Source organism: Nannospalax galili, unplaced genomic scaffold, assembly GCF_000622305.1.
Source record: "Nannospalax galili isolate Female #2095 unplaced genomic scaffold, S.galili_v1.0 scaffold892, whole genome shotgun sequence".
Lineage (NCBI taxonomy): Eukaryota > Metazoa > Chordata > Mammalia > Rodentia > Spalacidae > Nannospalax > Nannospalax galili.
In genome coordinates this window covers 2356332-2371640 of record NW_008333311.1, presented here as the reverse complement: position 1 = coordinate 2371640, position 15309 = coordinate 2356332, and the positions used below count along the sequence as shown (strand labels likewise).

The 15309-nt window shown below is 42.7% G+C and overlaps 1 protein-coding gene across 2 annotated transcripts in view; it reads right to left on the bottom strand.

The window, feature by feature from the left end:
* The window catches only part of LOC103729865 (nck-associated protein 1), a 79931-nt gene extending 79571 nt beyond the window's left edge, over positions 1-360 (bottom strand). For both annotated transcript variants that reach the window (XM_029561047.1, XM_029561048.1), the window contains exon 1: positions 108-360. In XM_029561047.1, the coding sequence (XP_029416907.1) occupies positions 108-215 (108 nt within the window). In that variant the 5' untranslated portion in view covers positions 216-360. The remainder of the gene's footprint in view (positions 1-107) is intronic.
* Between the last annotated feature and the right edge of the window lie 14949 nt (positions 361-15309).

Here is a 15309-nt window from a genome sequence, read left to right as displayed (position 1 = left end):
CGCCCGGCCCGGCCCGGCGCGGAGAGGCCGAGCTTTCCCGCACTCCGCGGCCTCCCCGGCCCTCCACCCCGCCCGGCCCCGCCGCGGCCTCGCCGGCCCGTGCGCACCTTCTTGATGTTGTAGAGGCGGGTGAGCATGCCGACGCCCCGGTCGTTGAGGATGGTCAGCTTCTCCGCCAGCTTCTGCTGACTGGGCTGCAGCACGGAGCGCGACATGGTGGGAGCGCCGCCGCCGGCCGCCTGGCGCCCAGTCACCGGCTCGCGGCCTCCGCGCCGGCCTCTCTCGGGCCTCCTCCCCGCCCGCCCGCGACCTCCGCCTCACGGGAGAGCGCCCATGGCCTTTGCGCCCGCGCCCCGAGCCGGTGACACAGAGAGCCGCGACACACGCCTCCGGGCCCCGCAGCCTCCGGTCTTCCGCCCGCCGCCCTTCCGTCGCTCTCCACCCCCGGCGCTCTCCGCCCCTGCCCCCAGCGGGCCGCCTTCCCGGGCTCCTCCACTAGGTGTGGCGGCGACGGCGGCGTCTCCGGCGGCTGAGAACGAGGCCGCTTCCCGCAGCCCCGGACCAGCGCTCGGTCACCTGATCGGCCGCGCCGGCGCCCCCTCGAGGCCGCCCGGAGAACTGCGGCCTTGGCCCTCGCCTCCCGGCCTGGCCTCTCCGCTCCGGATGCCGCCTGGGTTCGGTGGGTTGTGCTCCCGGGCCAGGAGGCGAGTCGTCAGCCGGGACCCCTGGGGCCGCCCCGCACCCTCCTCCCTCACTTTCTGCCCACCCCGCGAGGGACCTGCAGCACATGGGGGCAGGGAGTGCGGGTTTGGGTGACTTTCGCCCGGGAGAGGGCTGGTGGCTCCCAGCGCGTTCTCCTCCCACGACTTGACAGACGCTTCGCTGAGAACACAGCAGATGTGTGCTCCGCGAGGCGACATTGCCTCGCCACCTCCCCACGGTCCTCGCACCCCGCCTCCAGCCAGCAGGGGAGGAAGGAGGTCGGAAGTGAGGACGGCCCCAAGTTCCTGAGATAATCAGAATCAGGAATTTATCTAGGGCGAGCACCCATCCGGAGGGAGACATTAATAGGCTCTGGCATGTGGTGGGTAAAAACAAATACTCAGTGAACCTGGGCAGGCTCTCAGCCTCCACCTTAAATCTCAATCCTTTCTGGAAACGTTTCTGCTTCCCCATTTTACCCCCCTGATCGATTTCTTCTCATTGACACACCAAGTCTACTCCCTCTGATCACATACACCAGACAATGTTCCAAAATGGGCATATCACTGACTCAGTGTAATTGACTAGAATGGAAAGTTCCACACCAGTGTCCCCAGGACGCTTGGATATTTGGGGCTTTACCTTCTATGTGCTGATTTTAAATATCATATTAACTTAATCACAAAAGTCCCATCACTTTCACTATTATTATTCTGAAGTTCGTAAGATATTGGATTCATTAAAACAACTTTATGAGAAGGAAAATGTAACAAATAGCTTTTAAGACGTTGTAAAAAGCTACAGTATCTACTATTCTTACAGAAATTTTCATTGTATCCCAACAAAAGCATGGACAGAATGGATTTTCTTCAAGGACTATTAGAGTCCTGTTTCCATCAAAAAGGATAAACATACCTATCAGTGGGTGTGCTTGCAATTCTAGGTAGAGTCGCATACCTTGAATTGAATTCTCTTGCTCTGTCTGTCTGTCTCTCTCTCTCTCTCTCTGCCTCTCTCTCCCGCTCTCTGTCTCTCTTTCTCCAGCTTAGTGAGACCACCTACTGAACTATTTACAGCTAGTTGTGGAATTTAACTCACCTGCTTACTTGCTAAGCTGGCAAGCTAGTGGCTAGCATTTCTCTTTTAGAGGCATCTAGAGTCTGGAACCTGGGACAGTTACAAGCAGACCTGGGAAGGGGAAGCTGTTGTAATTTGGGACCTCCAGAGAAGAAAATGTACAGGTACTGGATGCTGGAAAAAATATGCGTGCCTTTAGTGAAAGCAAGAATCAATTCTAGAGGTCATTCCAGAATCGTACTAACAAAAGCGTATCTCGTTTTCTTTCTTTCTTTTTTTTTTTTTTTTTTTTTTTTTTTTTTTGTCTTTTTGAGACAGGGTCTCCCTGTAGCCCCCAGCTGTCCTGGAACTCACTATGTAGACCAGGCTGGCCTCGAACTCACAGAGATCCACCTGCCTCTGCCTCCCATGTGTTGGGATTAAAGGCGTGTGCCACCATGCCCAGCTCGTTTTCTGTTCTTAAAAAATAGTACTATCGGGGCTGGAGAGATGGCTCAGCAGTTAGGAGTACTGACTGCTCTTGCAGAAGACCCAGGTTTGATTCCCAGCACCCACATGGTAGCTATGAACTGACCTTAACTCCAGGTCTGGGGAATCCGAAGCCCTCTTCTGACTTCCGCATTGATGACATGGGTGCACTCACATGCAGGCAATACACTCGTACACATAAAATAAAAATAATAAAATATTTTTTAAAAATAGCACTATCTGCTGAACATGGTGGTGAGTTTGAGGTCAACCTGGTCTACATAGTGAATTCCAGACCAGCCAGGAATACATAGTGAATACTTTTAAAAACATCAACAAACAAATAATAAAGCACAAAAAAAGCACCACCTATCTAGACAGAGCTAGAAAATGACAGATTACAAATTTGAGCATAATTCTTATTCTTAAAAAAATAAAAAAGCTATCACGTGTGGGACCCTGACTCGTCTAACCGCTTCTTTCTGCTTCTGTAATTTGCTTGGCTTAAGGCAGCACTAACTCCATTTTGACTAGCTATAGATCAAGCAAGCCTGGGCATATAGCAGCCTTATAAGGTAAAAACAGAAAACTTCTAGCCCCACAGATAACAGCGCATTCCAATGCCCTAAAGACAGCCCCTAACAATAATAATCCTCCCTGTACTCAGGGCATAGGACCATCCAATCATTTTAAAGGATGCTTGGTGCATGTGGGCGTCTGTGAAACTTCCCTATAAAAGCCTACCCCACCCTAGATCGGGGCTCTCAGTACGGATCTGTAAATTGGTGAAGTCTGAGGGCCTGAGCTTAAGCCTGAATAAAGGCTCTTTGCTGTTGCATACACTCCAGACTTCTTGGTGGTCATTGGGGGTCACAAGATGTGGGCATAACACATGCTTCTAAGAGATACACCTTTGCTCTTTTGTGTTTGGGGCTCATGTAGGGGTTGTGTTGCTTTGTTTTGTTTTGTGGTAGAGTCTCACTGTGTAAAACAGGCTGGTCTTGAATTCTTGGAGTGCTGTGATTATAGGCATGTGTCACCATGCCTGATCTTCACATGAACTTAAACACTTGCAGCTGCTTGTAACTCAGAGTCCCCAACAGAAGTCTGTAGATAATAATTTTATTTGATTTTTGTTACGATTAATTTTTAGACAAACTACCTCAAGACTGTAATAGACCAGAAGTCCATTTGAGGAAAAGGTATTTGCAGTCCAAAAATGTATTCACAGGGCCAGCAAGATGGTTCAGTGGGTAAAGGAGCTTGTCAAGCCTAAGGACCTGAGTTTGAGTCCTGGGTCCCACATGGTAGAAGGAAGAGACCCTATTCACACAAGTTGTCCTCTACTACCCACACACATGCATTTATATACATACACACACACACACAAGTATAATTTTAAAAGTTTATTTTTTAAAAAACCTTTTAAAAAAGTATTCACAATTTTTGCTTTTCTCTACATTTTACATCAAAAAGAATTCTTTTTAGTAGGATCATATGTGTACATATATGTATATTAGTCTATTTATATCTATAAATATACAAATTAGTCTGTTTCTTCCTTATAGAGACTACATCTCCCAGGCTCCCTTGCAATGTAGTGTGGTCATACAGCTAACATTCTGCCCAGTTGAATATAAGTGTTCTAGAACCTTCTTTAAGGACTGGAGAGATGGCTCAGCTATTGAGATTATTGGCTATTCTTGTAGAAGACCCAGGTTTGAATCCCAGCACCCACATGGAGGCTAACAACCGTTGATAACTCCAGTTCCAGGGGACATTATGTCCACTTCTGTCCTCTGAGGGCATTTGCATGACACCGGTGCACTTACACACATGCAGGCATAATACTCATACACATAAAATAAAAATAAAGAATAGTAATAATCAAGAACCTTCCTTATAAGAAAGCTCTTTTTCTCCTTTTGCATTTTGCCACATATAGCAAGGATGTAAGTCACTGTCTTGGACCACGAAGGTAACAGTTATTAAGTTGAGGATGGCAGAATGTAGCTGTGGAAGGTATCTGTGGGCATCTCTGCTTGTTTTGAGACAGGGTCTCCCTATAGCCCCAGCTGGGCTGGCCTTACACACAGAGATCTGCCTGCCTCTGCCTCCTAAGTGCTGAGAATAAAGGCATGCACCAGGACTGGCTTTTTAATTAATGAATTAGTTAATTAATTAAATGTGTGTGAGTGTTTTACCTGCATGTATTTTAAGTGTGCTGTTCCATGCAATGCCCATGGAAACCAGAAGAGGGCATCAGATCCCCTGGAACTGGAGTTACAAATGGTTGTTAGCTGCCACATGGGTACTGAGAACTGAACCTCAATCCTCTAGAAGAGCAAACAGTGCTCTTAACCACTGAGCCATCTCTCCAGCCCCTATGTGAACCTCCTGGAACAGGATGGAAATATTAAACCTGCCCCATCTATACCTGGATTTTATATGAAAAAGAAATATTTTACCTCTTTTGAGAGTCTATTAGAGCAAAACTTGATTTTAAATGATAATAGTTTTTGTGACCAACATTATAATGCCTCTACTAGGAAAGAATATAAGAAAGCTAAATTAATGTTTATTGAATGTTTTGCACTATATGTCGTGTTGGTATTCAAGTACACTAGCAGTCTTAAGAATTCTTTAAGATACTCTTTATCTCTTTCCCTCTCCCCCTACACCCCATCCCCCTCTTTCTTCCTCTCTTTTTCTCTCTCTCCACTCCCTCCCCTCTCTGCTACTTGCAGTGCTGGAACATAGAACCCAGTTGCTGGTGCATTCTAGGCAAGCACTCTACAACTACATTACATCTGCAGGCCTTTATTATATTTTATTTTGCAAATAACGAAACTGCAGGTTGGAGAGGTGGCTCAGCAATTAAGAGCATGGACTACTCTTGCAGAGGATCTGAGTTCAATTCCCAGCACCCACATGACGGCTAACAACTGTCTGTAATTCCAGTTTCAGGGTATCCAATGCCCTCTTCTGACCTCTGTGGGCATTGTACAACACAGGTGCACTTACATACAGGCGGGTAATACACTCATACACATAAAACAATAAGGTGTTTTTTAAAAGCAAATAAGGAAACGGACAGGTAATTGTAATTGTAATTGCTCATGGGCCATCCATAGAAATCAGTAGAAAGAGATGGCGTTGGATCCCTTATCCATCTGACTCCAAAACTCTTGCATGCTGCTTCCTGTAATAGTACTAAAGACAGCAGGATGAGATAATATTTTTTTGTTCATCTGTTGAACATGATTCTACATTTTTCTCTCGAGTCCCTTAACCCTGCCCAATCTTCATGAATATTCCTTCAGTTAAGTTTCTTCAGTTCACAGCTAAAGTCTGCCATATTTTTATTCTGACTAATATGACAGATGTTTAGTCACTTTCTTTAGCTTTGCTTTCTCCAGAAACTAGAAAAAGAATTGCTTGTTTAATGGTTTTAGCTAATCATGATTATTTTACTTTGCTCTTTTGAAATCAGCTGACCCAGCCCTCTGAAACTCTTCCCTATGTAACAAAAGAACAGAAACGTTGACAGGCATTTCCATGGGTTCTTGGGCTTAAACACATTCATTGAGATATCTTCAGTCAAAAGTAACATTCCCCTTTTCTTAAAGACAAATACAAAATTTTTCCTTCCATCAGACTTCAAACCATCTACTACTAACTAGGAATATATGAACAAATTTCTCTTCCCAACAGCCTACTAATAAGGTAATAGATACATAATAGTTCCATATGTCCTTCATCTCTTCCTTTGGAGGTCTGCTACATTCTGACAAAATCAAATTCAGAGAGGAAAAAGGTGAGTTACGCTGTGGGAAGGGTCAAACATAGTAAATAACAAACTAATGAAGGTTTTCAAGAAATAACTATTTTAAAGAATGTGTTAAAGATTGTGTGTAGTGAAACCATAGTATAAATAGAGGAATTAACTCTAAGTGAAGACCTATGGGAAAAGATGATAGATTTCATTGTAGTTTAACAATTATCATATAGATGATAATGCGGTGGTTTGAATGAGCATGGCCCCCATACGCTCCAAGTATATGGACATTTTGTCCCTAGTTGGTTTTGTTGGCATTGTTTTGGGAGGTTTTAGGAGGCATGTCACTGGGGGCAAGCTTTGAGAGTCCTTAAGCCTTGCCAGATTGCCAATTACCCTCTGCTTCCTGTGCCTGCTTGAAGATGTGATCACTTGGCTTTCTGGTTTGGCCACCTCTACTGCCATGCCTCCCCCACCATCATGGACTCCAATCCCTCTGGAATTGTAAGCCAAATAGACTCTTCCTTCTATAAGTTGCCTTGGTCATGGTGTTTTGTCATAGCAACAGAAAAGTAACTAATACAGATAGTAAGATACATGCTAAATCAGTACTCAAAGTTCTATTCTCCAACATGGCAAAGATTATAAAGTGTGAAATATGCTCCACTAAAAATGATCGAGAATAAGGAAAAGCTGAGGCAACAGTAGCCATTACCCATAGTAACTGAAATAAGGAGTTAAGACTTGGCCAGAGATTGCAACTAGGTATGGTAGACTAGTCACCAAGACAGGTCAACATAAAACACAAGATATCGTCATTAGTTAGCAGAAGAGATGCAAGAAATTGAACCGATACCAAAAGGCCACAGAGAAAACAATGATGAAAAATCAATTGCAGCTTTGATCTTGACCATTTACATCCAAGTAGATTTACCTTATAGCTTGCCAGAACTTTGATAATAAAATTCACACATTTATATGCTTCTGTTCCACAAAACTACTGATCAACTTAGCTTTTGTAAGTCAAAGAACTGGAGCTTTCTCAGTGGAAAAAAGAATCTGATGCACTGAGCAATTTAAGAACATGAGTGATTTTTAATTTCTTTATTATTTTCATCACACAAAGGACTCATAGGACTCAAAGGACCCAGTTTTGTACATGTAAATAAAATATAATGGAATGCACATCAATGTATACAAATATTATCTTTTTGATTTTTTAAATTTTAGAATATAGATCTGGGAATAGAGCAGGACAGAGGGCTTGCTTTGCATACACAAAGCCCAGGCACAATCCCCGGAACCAGATATACAAAATATGTTAGAATGTGACATGAAATTTTGGCAATATCAATAATAGAATAAAACTGGAGTTAGGATACAGGTTAAACCTATGAAAATATCAATTTTTAGCTGAACATGTGATTCATTCACATCTTTACATTTGGTTTGTCCAAAAGTTAAACATTATTTCAAAAATTGGGAAGGATACTGATATGCTAAATTGGACTTCCAAGCAGAGGCCTAGACTAGAGATACAAATTTGGGACCATCAGAATATGGTTGCTATTTGTGAGAATAAATTAGATCATTTTTAGAGAGTGGGTTAAATTTGCAAAATAGGATTTTGTCCATCTTGTCCACATACCTGACCAACTCCAGCTTTCAGCACTAAGTAAATAAAATGGGAATAGCAAATAACCCATGAGGTCCAAGCAAATCATAAACAAATGGAGTCTCAGGAACCAGGCAGAGAAAGTATTTGGAGAAGTTGTGGTCATCCAAACTGGCTACACCTGAGAAGTCACACCTGCTTTGTTTTTGTTGATGATGTTGTTGTGCTGGGAATTGAACCCAGAGTGTCTCACACATGCTAGGTATGTACTTGCCACTGAACTATGTCCCCATTCCATTGAGTAGTTGAATAAGTTAAAAACTAAGCAGAAAAGAACTCATTGAACTTACCAATCTGCAAGTTCGTAGCACATTGAAAAGAGCAATTTCACCAGGGTAATGATAGATTAAGGTTGAAATGGAAAGTAAGGATATGAAAATAGCATTGTGAAAGGAACTAGAATTGGAGAGAGTTAAAGAAGAGGTTTTTATTTATTTTCAATAAGAGCTCCCAGGTTATCTACTAGAGAGGGAAAAGTTTATGATTCAGCCAAGAAAGAGGGAACAATCAAGAGAGCAGAAACCTGGGTAAAATAATGAAAGAAGAGATGGAGAGGAAGCAGATGATGTAAGGCCAAACTAATCTTTTGGGTGTGGGTAGTGACAAAACTAGTCACAACACTGATATTAGTTCCCAGGCATTGAGCACTTGCAATGTACATGCCCTGTTTCCACTTCTTACAGTAACCCATCTTCATAATAAACTTTTTTTGGGGGGGTCTTTTTGAGACAGGGCCTCCCTATAGCTCCAGCTGGCCTGGAACTCATTATGTAGAACAGGCTGGCTTTGAACTTACAGAAATCTGTCTGCCTCTGCCTCCCAAGTGCTGGGATTAAAGGCATGTACCACCGTGCCCAGCATCATAATAAACTCTTATAAGTAAGTACAATTTATCATTTCTATTAAACAAATGAGGAAATTGTGCCTAAATTCAGAATAAGGCACAGAGCTCCAATTCTTAACCCATGCTGTGTACACTGATATAGGGCAGTAAAATTTGCTTGGGAGGGGCTAAGATGGTTCAGTGGGCAAAGTGCTTGCTGTGTAAGCCTAGTGACCTGAAACTGATCCCTTGCACCCATGTTAAGGTGGAGGGATGAACACCACAAAATTGTCTCCAACCCCTGTGTGTACGTACACACACACACACACACACAAACAAATAATAATATAGTAATAATAGTAATAGTAATAATATCAAAAGGAATTCCTTGAGAAAGATGGAAAAGCTTTATCACATCTTCTCAATGAAATAGAAATACCTTAACTCCCCAAAGCAGAGGGCATGTGTCAGAATATGTTAAATGTTTAGGATCTGTGGTTTAACTCAGGGGTGGTCACTTTCCTTGTATGTGAGTGTTCCTAAGTTCCTTACCAGGCATAGCCAAAAGATAAAAATTAAATGTTCATTTGAGCTTTGTGGTATATATTCAAATTGTTAGATGACAAAAGTGTTAGCTGCAGGTCCAGTGTGCAAAGTTGGAACTGTGGCTTTGCTTCTTATAGTGCTGTGGCTGTGGACATGTGGCTGAGGTCTATAATCCTGAGTTTTACGTGAAACAGAGATTGTACCTATCTCACTCACTAGATTGTTGTGAGGAATGTATGAGATTTAGGAGATGTAAATGAACATGAAGATGGGCTGTAAATGTGGTCTTTTGTTACTATTTTTCCTTTTTTTATTGAAATTTTGTGAATTTCATGCAATATATTTTTATCATATTTAGATCCGTCTTGTATCTGTAGTCCCTCTTTACTAACCTCCCACCAAGTTTCCTGTACTTGTTGTGTGTGTATGTGTGTGTGTGTGTGTGTGTGTGTATGTGTGTATTATTAAGGCCAATAGAGTCAGGTTTGTGCCCCAAATACCCTTCCGTATGGATTCAGTCACTAGAGTCTGGTCAACCTACCAAGAGTCTCACCGTTTAAATTATACCAATTCGCCCCTTCCCAGCTGCCATCAGGTGCCAATAGTTCCTCAAGGAGGATCAGCATTTCTTACCCATTCACCATGTCTACACTGGGATTTTGTCTGGTTTGAGCTTACGTGGAACTTGTGCATGCTGTCACCATGACTGTGAGTTCATCTAAGTAAATGCCCAGCTGTCTGGAAAACTGTTTCCTTATGATCATCCACCACCTCTGGCTCTAACAATCTTTAAGTCCCCTCTTCCGAAATGATCCCTGAGCCTTGGAAGGCAGAAATTTGATATAGGTGTTCTATTCAGGGATAAACACTCTGTAGCCTTGTAGTCTCTGCTCGTTGGCCAGTTGTGGTTCTCTGTGTTAATCACCATCTGCTTCATAAGAAAGCTTCTCTGCTGTTAAGAGATACATTAATCAAAGTGTGCCTGGGAAAGCCCCCAAGAGCATACAAGGGTCCTGGCTGAGATGAGATCACAAAACACAGGGACGTGTGGGAAAGGAATCTCACCAAGGCAAGTCTGGTAAAGCTCCAAGATCTGGGGGTCCACAAGAGTCCTCGTTTCTATTATTATGGTTATTATTGTCACTGTTACTGCCGCTGTCTGCACATTGCACATTGTACATGGGTACATGTATTCATATGCATAAAAAGTAGATGGTTGTGGATTTTCCTCTTTTTTTGTAGGTGAGTACAATGGAGAAAGAAAGCAGAAAAGGAGCAGGGTGTGGGTGTGGCATAAAAGCGGTCTTTAAATGGCGAACACATTGTGTTTTAGCATTCAACCGAAAAACTAAAAACCTACCGAATTATATTAAATTGCTTTGCTTGACAAACTCCTATTTCAAAGTAATAATTTCTGAAAATGATATTTTCACTCTTTCACATTAGGCACACACCGTAATCACTATAATTCTAAGGTGATTATATGCAAATGTTAAGGACATTAAATTTTTCCTTATAAAATATACATTATGCTAAAAATATTATAAACTCATCACAAGATGATTTTTCCTCATCAAAATATCATTGAAGTATAAATGTTTACAAATCAGGTGTTCACCGATGCTTGAATTTAACTTTATAGGGACTGGTGAGATGGTAATGCTTACCCGAGTTTGATCCCTGGAACCCACACAAAGGTGAAAAGATAAAACAGACTCCACAGACATTATTCTCTGACTTCCACACTTGAGCCTTGGGACACAACCCCTCCCTATCACACACATTCAATAAATAAATAAATAAATAAATTTAAATAAATAAGTTTAGCTTTGTATTCCCGCCTAGGTTCAAATCCAGTGTTACCACAGACATACACAATCAGCTGCTGCCATCAAATCCTGTTTTTCTGCTTTAAAACCATGAACATGGGTTTGGAGAGATGACTCAGCAGTTAAGAGCACTGACTGCTTCTTCAGAGGACCTGGGATCAATTTCCAACACCCACATGGCAGCTAACAACTGTCTGTAACTCCAGTCCCAGGGAATCTGACTCCCTCTTCTGACCTCCACAGGCATGGCATGACATGGGTGCACTTATATACATCCAGGGAATACACTCATACACATAAAAATAAAAATAATTAATAAAACCATGAACATATACCTGCCATCTACATTGTTTCCATATTACAGTTTTACCATTTCTTACATTTTATTTTTAATTTTTTTTATTATTTGAGGCAAGGTCTCACTATGTAGACCATGCTAGCCTCAAACTCACAGAGATCTACTTGTCTGTACTTACCTAGTGATCTTATATTAGTTTTGTTTCCACTTGTTGCTGCTGTACTGCCCCTAGGATCAGAATTTAGTCATATTTTCTCCAGTTGCTGTTTGCATTTTCCCCATTCCACAGCCTTAATTTGTGTTATATTTGAAATGAAAAGAGTAAGTTATTTTTAGCTTGTGAAGAGAAGTGACATTTCCTACACCCAGTTTACCTACTTATTTCATGTGCTTTATTCTGCAGTTCAAACATTAGGAGCATATCAAAGCAAAAGTTAGTATTCATAAATACATTCTTGTCTTAGGTTTAATTTATATACCTGAGCAGCAAACATTAGTAAATTGATTTAAAATGCTAGCAGTTCTAGGCCAGACATGGTGGCACATGTCTTTCTTTAATCTCAGCACTGGGGAGGCAGAGCCAGGTGAATCTCTGTGAGGCCAGCCTGGACTATACATAGTGAGTTACAGGCCAGCCAGGGCTACAAAGTAAAACTCTGTTTCAAAACACACACACACACACACACACACACACACACACAAAACAAACTAAAAGCTTAAAATGCTAGCAATTCTGTTATGTACTATTTTAGAAAAGCATGCAATTGTTTGCTTGTAAACTATGGAAACTTGCTAACACAATTCAGGTTGGAAAAAACAGAGTTCATCTAGACTGCTTTGTTTTAAAAGAGGGTGAGGTAGATTTGAATCCCTCGAAGTGACTCAGAAGAAAGGAATGAAGTGAACAACTATATTCACTCATTTCCTTCAGGAGTCAAAGCAGAACTAGACACAAAGCTACAATATTTCTGCAGTCGTTCCAAGGCAGACAGAGTATGAACAGTCATTGTAAAGATGGCAATCATTTCTTTTTCTTTACATGTTGGCACAGTATTTAATTCTTGGCACTAAAATTCCTAATCAGCTTTTGGTCAAAGGCTCCATTTAAATCCAATAAAGCTCTCCTATCCCATAAAATCTACAGGTTTGGGAGTGTGGCTTAGAAATAGAGCATGTGCCTTTGCTTGGCATTGGAGAAGTACTGGATTTTATCTCCAGCTTTGTATATGTAAGCCACATCCCGAGCCCAGCACTGTTTTAAAAAGTTCATGTTTTCACTAAAGCTTCAGAGCCCCTAGATTCAGAGCCACTCTCCATTGTAGTGTCTATCAAAATAGACATAATAGGCCAGGTGCGGTGACATATGCCTGTAATCCCAGCATTCAGCATACAGGAGGCAGAGGGTTGGAGTTTGAGTCCACCTGAGGCAGTGTGTCCCATAATAGGAACAAATAGCTGTATGTGAACTATACAAGTTTAACTTGACATAAGTGGCAGAAAGCAAAGTTTTTTACATCATCTAGTGCTCTGAAAAGTGTGGTTTTTTGATCAGTTCAGTGGTGTAGTCGCCTTAACAGGGCAGCTGCTGTAATCAACTTTTTATCTGGATGAAATACGCCACCTAGATCAAGTTCTCTCTTTATCAAGCTCTCTGGTTGCCTGGCACCTCCCACAGGAGATAGGAAAGAGGACTGACCCTGAAACCCAATTGTTTTGCTTTCAGTTCAACACCTTGGCTAAATGGTTTCAGGGAAAGGAAGAAATGGAAAATGCCTCAAAGCATTTACATTGTCTGCAGGGCACCATTCATCTGCATTTCCTCTCACTTCTTGCTGTAGCACAGGGGTAGCTGTTTCCTCCTACATTAAATGCAGTGCTTTATAGAAAGTCAGTGACTTCTGCCTTAGAATGATGGCAGAGACACTGTTACTTTTTGTTTTTGGTCTTTTTGAGACAGGGTCTCCCTGTAGCCCCAGCTGGCCTGGAACTCACGATGTAGACCAGGCTGGCCTTGAACTCACAGAGATCTGCCTGTCTCTGCCTCCTGAGTGCTGGGATTAAAGGTGCACCACCACGCCAGGCTCAATTTAGTTTCTTAAACTTGCTGCTAAAGTAGACCCAGCTAGTTTTTCAGTTTTCAAAGCTGCTCTGTGGAAAGCAGCATGTCTGGAAATCGTTGCTGGTACGCCCTCTTCACTTAATACGAGGAAGAAAGATCACCAACATGAAAGAAGCAGCAATGGATGCTGGGTAGGCTTTCACCACATTTCAGTGCTGACGACTGTCTTCTGGTAAAAACAGCTCTTGTGACAAGTGGCAAACTCCCTCCCCTATAAATACACAATTGACCTGTTGTTTTATACTGCAGGGTAAATAAAAAGAAACCATTATTATTCTGGTTTAACATTAAATAGTAGTTTGACATAAAGCAATGGATAGGACTACCATGATCAGAATTAGGTAAACTGCAGCAAATTCTTTGTAGAACAAGATTGTGTTAAAAAGATACTTAATTACTAGGAATAAGGAATTTGTTTTCTTCCCTCCTTGGAAAACAAATTAGCTTAATTCATGTGAAGGAACATTATTTTCTTTTGTGTCCTTTTCACTGAAAAAAAAGTATTCTTACATTGAGTGGAAAGGTTGCGAACTTCTACAACTTTGTTACAAAAATTAGAACCGTTAAAAAAAAGAGAGAGTTGGGCATGTATGTAGCTCAGTGGTTAGTGTTAGTGTTCCAAATAGCAGCAGCCCCTCCCCTCCCCAACAGGGACCTACAGACTTTGGAGCCTGGAAAAGGGAACTTAGCTGACAAGCACCTTAACCTTTGAGGTCAAGAAGAACAGCAGCCTGCCTTTCCTCTGACCTCCAAAGATAAGATAAGCAGATTCTACCTGTTAACCAGAGATTTTAGAAGCTGTTTTTCTCTCATCTTAAGAGGGAAAAAGTAAACACTTCCACACCTTAATCCTACCTGCTTCCCCCTCCCTGATTTCTCCCCCAAACATTCCCCCTTCCACACCCTAAAGCCCTCATATATAAAGTCCCAGCTCATAACCCATGGGCAGACATCTTTCCCTTTGTGGACATCTTTCCCTGACATCTCTCCCTTCCCCGAGGGAAAGGTGCCCCACGCGAAATAAATCTGTATCCCACTGAGAATTCCATCTGTGCCTCGGTGCCTCATCAATCCGCTCGTGCTCTCCATCCGAGCCGCTCCCTCCCGCCCACTCTCTACCTATCAGATGGTGCCAAAACCCAGCTCTTACTTCAAGGGACCTCGCACGTAAAACTTTCGGACTCACTTGTCGTTACTGGCTGCTGCGAACAACACTGATTTGGCATTAAGGTACACTTCTACCCTCTATCTCTCTCCCCTCTCCCTCTCTCTCTCTCTCCCCTTTCCCCTTCACTACTCTCTGCCAATTTTCTTTTCATCTCCTTTCCAATCAAATTCAGTCACTCCCGGACCTCACTCAAGGCCACTGGACAGCCCTGGTTTCTGTGACCATTGAACTGCCCGGCATAGTTACTGTGTCTGTCCACACCCACCTGGGAGTCAGACCTGTCTCCCCGTCATACTCAAATCCTTTTCCCTACCTCAGCTCCCTTCCCTTCCTCACTCCTGCCATCTTTTGCTTTCCCCTAACATCTCATCCTCTCTCTCTCTCTCTCTCTCTCTCTCTCTCTCTCTCTCCTCTCTCTCCGTTCACTGGCTACTCTGAGCTTCATCTAGGCCTCTCCATTCTTCTCCACTCCTGGTCCATTTTGGCCTCCAGGCCCACTCTGCTACTGGCTGGTCACATACCACATTGCAGAACCTCTCCTGACTCGTTTTTACTCGCTCGAAATCACACCGGTGTGTGGGAGGTTCCACCCTGCCTTTGACTACAGGATGCTGTGGTCACTGGCGGGGACACGCACAACTCGTATTCCCCCCCCAGCGATTGCAGGACGCTGTCCTTGGGTTCGGGAATTTAACTCGAATCAGCAATAGAAAAAAAGGACACTTTTCTTTTGTTGCCTGATTCTTCTCATTCTCGTTTTTACGTGACCTAAGCCAAACCTTTCTCTTCCTGCTTTCTCTCTCTCTCACTCTCCCTCTTCCTCTCT